Source organism: Sinocyclocheilus grahami, unplaced genomic scaffold, assembly GCF_001515645.1.
Source record: "Sinocyclocheilus grahami isolate Dianchi unplaced genomic scaffold, SAMN03320097.WGS_v1.1 scaffold285.1, whole genome shotgun sequence".
In the NCBI taxonomy this organism is placed as follows: domain Eukaryota; kingdom Metazoa; phylum Chordata; class Actinopteri; order Cypriniformes; family Cyprinidae; genus Sinocyclocheilus; species Sinocyclocheilus grahami.
In genome coordinates, this window is record NW_015505464.1 from 637,853 (window position 1) to 643,093 (window position 5,241).

Consider the following 5,241-nt stretch of genomic DNA (forward strand, 5'->3'; position numbering starts at 1 on the left):
GGCTGACCTTAAGATTCATGCTCAGTGAATCAGTAAACAGCATTAGAATCAGAATCAGAATCAGAATCATCTGCTTCATTGCAGAGATTGAGTCTTCACTGACACTCATTCCGGTCCTTTAAATGTATTGCCCGTCAGTTTACACCCCATGAAGAGTCTTTAAGCATTAAAAAAGAAAAAAGAAATAAAATGAATGATCAAATATAAGAGATACAATTATTTTAGTATTGATATACTAGGATATTTAGTCTTTGTTAACATTTTGAATGTTTTTGTTTAATTTGAGTAATTTTTTTTGTCATTTTTTTCTTAAATTGTCTAGTTTTTTTTATTGTAATTTATTTTTAAATTTTAGTTTCGGTAGTTCTAGTTTTTTTGGTACTTCAACTTAAAATGAAAATGAGAAATGTTTTGGCATCTGAAATAAAGTTTGTTTGTTTTATATTTTATTTCAGTTTTTTTTTAATGATTTTTAGTTACTTTAGTACTTCAGTACTAGAAATTTTGCCTTGGCGACTGTCTGAGATAAAATTATTTTATATATGTATTGAATTTTTTTCCAGTCAATGTTTATTTTAAGTAATGAAACTTTAAATAAACTTAAATTAAACTTAAAATAAATAACTCTAAAATTAAATAAGTTCTTTTTTATTTTTATTTCAGTTAATATATATTTTATTTCAAGTAATTATTTTTATTTACATTTTTAGTTTATTTAGTTTTAGTTGTGTTAGTACTTTAAATGAAAATGAGAAATGTTGCCATGGCAACTATCTGAAATGAAATTAAGTTTACAAGTTTTATTTTTATTTTGTTTTATTTCAAATAATGAAATACGTTTATTTTCTTTTTTCTATTATTATTATTTTAGTTTTAGTTTAAGAAAATAACCCTGGAATTTTATTAGTGAGTAATCTGTAGCTCACACAGCTTTTCAAACTTTGCAGGTATCCAGGGTGTGGTAGAGGCCTACCAGAATTGCCTTCCTAAGATCCAGTTGTACGGTCCCACAAACATTGCCCCAATCATCCAGAAAGTGGCCAACTTTGCCTCTGAGGAAATGCACACCAAAGAGGCCATGGTGAGCCCGTTTCTATTCCATCTCTCGTCATCGCTAAAGTTTCTCTTATTCTAAAGTTTTTCTTTTCTTGCTTCCATGCAGCAATACTTCATCCTGCTCATCCTGACGGACGGTGTGATCACAGATATGGCGGACACTAGAGAGGCCATCGTCCACGCCTCTCACCTGCCCATGTCTGTCATCATCGTGGGAGTTGGAAGCGCCGATTTCACTGACATGGAGATGCTGGACGGTGATGACGGAATCCTTCGTTCGCCTAAAGGGGAACCAGTGCTGCGTGACATCGTACAGTTTGTGCCGTTCCGTAACTTCAAACATGTGAGTTTATATGTATGTGTATATATATAATATATATATATATATACTATCACTATACTATCACTTTCCAGGTTGTCCAAGGTGATGAGATCCCTGGTTCTTAAATGAAAACATTGAAATTTTACATTTTAAAATGTAAAACTAATATAAAAAAAATTAATTCAAACTATACAAATAAAATTCAAACTATTAAAAATATTTTTTGTTAAATGCAATAAAGCTAAAATACAATAAAACAGAAATAATATAAATATATTATCTATTATACAATAATAATAGAAATAGAAATATAGATAACAAAAAATAACTTTATAATAAAAATTAGAAATGTGGCCTTTGCAACTAACTGAAATAAAATTAGTTTCAGTTGAACTACTAAAATTATTCAACTAAAACTGAAATAAAAACTAATTAGAACCGTAAAAAATGTCAAAAGCACATAACAAAATTAGTGTGACTAAATCCCAGTAAAAATATAAACATAAAATTGAATTCAAAATATTAATAAATACCATAACAGTATATAAATAATATAAAAACAACACTTTTGTTTTGCCAAAAAGAAAGAAAAAAAAGTCCCTACAATCATATACTGAAATTTGTTCAAACATGGGAATTGCATATACGCCCAATAAAATTAAGCTTGACTGCTCCATTAATTACCACATCTTCTGCCGGTCCCTGGTGGAAAACCAAACCACAGAATGCACAGAGAAACGTTACCTCTCGAGTGGGTTAACTTGACTGTGACAAACCCCACAGTCTTTGCTGTTATAAAGGATTGTGTTTTTTAATAAAGAGCACAAAGGTTTTCCGAGGAAGGTTTTTGATTCAGTGATTTAGAAACATTCTGAAAATTACTATTCAGTAGTTTGAGGTCTGTAAGATTTTTATTTTTTTTAAAAGAAATCAATACTCTTGTTCAGCAAAGGTTAAACTGATAAAACATGACAGTTAAGACATTTATTAGTTATTTAAAAATTATCTTTCAAATAAATGTTCTTTTGAAATTTCTAAGAATGTGGAAAAAAATGTCAGTTTCCACCAAATGTTTTCATTATTAATAACAACAAATATTTCTTGAGCACCAAATCAGCATATTAGAATTATTTTTGAAGGATCATGTGACACTGAAGATAAATGTGACACTGAAAATAAATGTAAAATTTAAATTGTACACTCTAACAAATGCTGGGTTAAATATAACCCAGCACTGGGTTAAAAAGGGACAAACCCAGCTATAGGGTTGTTTTGACCCAGCGGTTGGGTTCAAAACAACCCAATAGCTGGGTTTGTCCTTTTTTAACCCAGCATTTTTTTTAGAGCGTAATAATATTTCATAATTTTTATGTTTTCTACTGTATTACAAACAAAGGTCAAGACCTCTGAGGTGGAACAGGCCAGAATTCCCATTTTAATGTGCCAATACAGAAATTTACTGTTTAAAACTAGTTACCAGATTAATTTTGTTAGATATAGTTTATCTAACATATCTGGTAGATTCACAGCAAACAAATAAAACCATGATATTTGTACATTTAGTTCTTCTGAATTTAGTTATCTTAATATTATGTATATACTATTATTTTTATTATTATTATTTATTAGCTTAAATTTTTATATATATTTATTATATATTAAATTAGCTTTAATATATATATATATAGAGAGAGAGAGAGAGAGAGAGAATATTTAAATAAAAAAAACTAAAAATCACAAAACATGCAACAAACTACAAAAAAATTACAACTAAAATTAGAATGAAAAATGCATGCTTCGTGATTTTTAGTTTTTTTAATGTAAAAAATATATAAATACACACACACACACACATATATAAGCTGAAGTACTAAAAGCTATATTATATATATATATATAATATAGCTTTTAGTACTTCAACTTAAACATATTTCACACACATATATAAGCTGAAGTACTAAAAGCTATATTATATATATATATAATATAGCTTTTAGTACTTCAACTTAAACATATTTATAATTAGTTATTACAACAGTCAACATATAGAACATATAATGAATGAATATATACATTTGACATGGCATGTCTCTAAATATGACAAGAGTGTCCATATAAGCAAAAGTGACGGTTTATTGGGATCCTCTCAGGAAATATGCCAAGACTTGTTTTCTTTCCAGACATGTACTGTATTGATAGCCCCTGACAAACACCACCATCTCAGCCACGTCTCTCTATCTGAGAATCTCCTCTCCTGCATCTAATTGGCCAGCAGGGGCTGGAGGGGTTTGACGTGGCTATCCTCTGATTTCCTCTCAGCGTCTTTGAGTCACACGAGTCACTTTTGCTCAAGTTTCCGGATGTTTTTCCATCACCATGCATGTGGGTTTCAGCAAGTACAGTATCTTCACACATCATTAGCGCGGAAATGGCAAACTGGACCAGATGGCGAAATGGATAAATGGCCCTGCAAATGTTTGATTCGCTGTTTGTTTCTGTTCTTCTTCTGCATCTTATCAGGCCTCTCCTGCTGCTTTGGCAAAAAGTGTCTTAGCCGAAGTCCCAAACCAGGTGGTGGACTATTACAACAGCAAGGGGATCAAGCCCAAGTGCCCCAGCGAGTATGAGTCTTCCAGGACGTTTGGCCACTGAAGCGCCGAGCTAACGCTCATTACAAAAAACTAGCACGTTTCTGTGAATTTGAATCCTAATCTGTTCTACTTTGCTTTGTTTGCATGCGTAGCCTGTGAGGCTTGCATAGGTGTTGCAATGCTCCCGTTCCTATTATGTACATGTGTACATGTACAGACTTACAACCATGAAGAAAGCAAAAACTCAAAAAGTCCTACTGATGGAAGCATGATGACTGGGATTATCTGAAGAATAGTTGGATTATCTGTTGTTTTCTTTTCTATAAAGGTTTATTGAGATTTTGCTAAATTTCGTAATGTTCTTACATTGTAAAGCATTTTGGATCTTAGAGAATGAATAGCTATTTGAATTAGAATATCTATGGACATTCAGGCTTTCTTTTTCTGTTTTTGTTCTTTTTTTGCAGATGCAGGGCCAGATGCATGATTGTATTTTGCATGTTAATAATAATCCAGCCTCGTTTTTCTACTTGTTCCTTTTGGGGCCTGTTATATGATTTTATGTGAAGCTGCTCTTCTGAAACCAGTCCACAAATTAAAATTTAGAAGTATTTTTTGGTAGTTTAAAGTGATGTAACAAATAGTTTGAAAATAAAGTTTGTGTTATGAACGATGCATTTTTTGTGTGGATTTTGAAGCAACCAACTTTCCAAACTGTTAGTCCATAATATAAATAGACGTTTTATGCCACCAATCTCCAAAAATACAGAGATTAAAAAAATACTCTGTGACTTTCGATGAGTCTATATAGTTTGGAATCCCGTTTCTGCCACTAAATAAAAAAGGTAATTGCGAGTTTACATCTCACAATTCTGACTATTTTAAATTGTGTTATGAAAGTCAGTATTGCGTGACATAAACTTGCAATTGCTTGAAAAAATAAACTTACAATTCTGACTTTTTTTGAGATGGTCCTCACTGCAGAACACAAGATCCGGGGGGTGTGGTTGGCTCCAGATCCAACTCCTCCCACCTTACATATAGCTAAACCTACCCGTCTCCACCCCCTGATCCCTAAGCCCACCCATCTCCACCCCTAAATCTACCAATCTCCACCCCCTAAATGTGGATCCAACCACGCCCCCTGGATCTTGTGTGTGTTCTGCAGTGAGGGGCTACTGCTTTTTTTCTCAGAATTGCAAGTTTAAATCTCAGACTGAGATATAACCTCACAATTCTTAGAACATAATTCCCCCATCCCCCCCCCCCCCC

The 5,241-nt window shown here is 32.3% G+C and overlaps 1 protein-coding gene across 1 annotated transcript in view; it reads left to right on the top strand.

Moving 5' to 3' along the window:
• cpne4a (copine IVa) overlaps positions 1 to 4,569 on the top strand; it is a 42,166-nt gene extending 37,597 nt beyond the window's left edge. The window contains exons 13-15 of the mRNA XM_016292478.1: positions 948 to 1,081; positions 1,163 to 1,399; positions 3,899 to 4,569. Coding sequence (XP_016147964.1) covers positions 948 to 1,081; positions 1,163 to 1,399; positions 3,899 to 4,030 — 503 coding nt within the window. The 3' untranslated portion in view covers positions 4,031 to 4,569. The remainder of the gene's footprint in view (positions 1 to 947; positions 1,082 to 1,162; positions 1,400 to 3,898) is intronic.
• Positions 4,570 to 5,241: the final 672 nt, after the last annotated feature.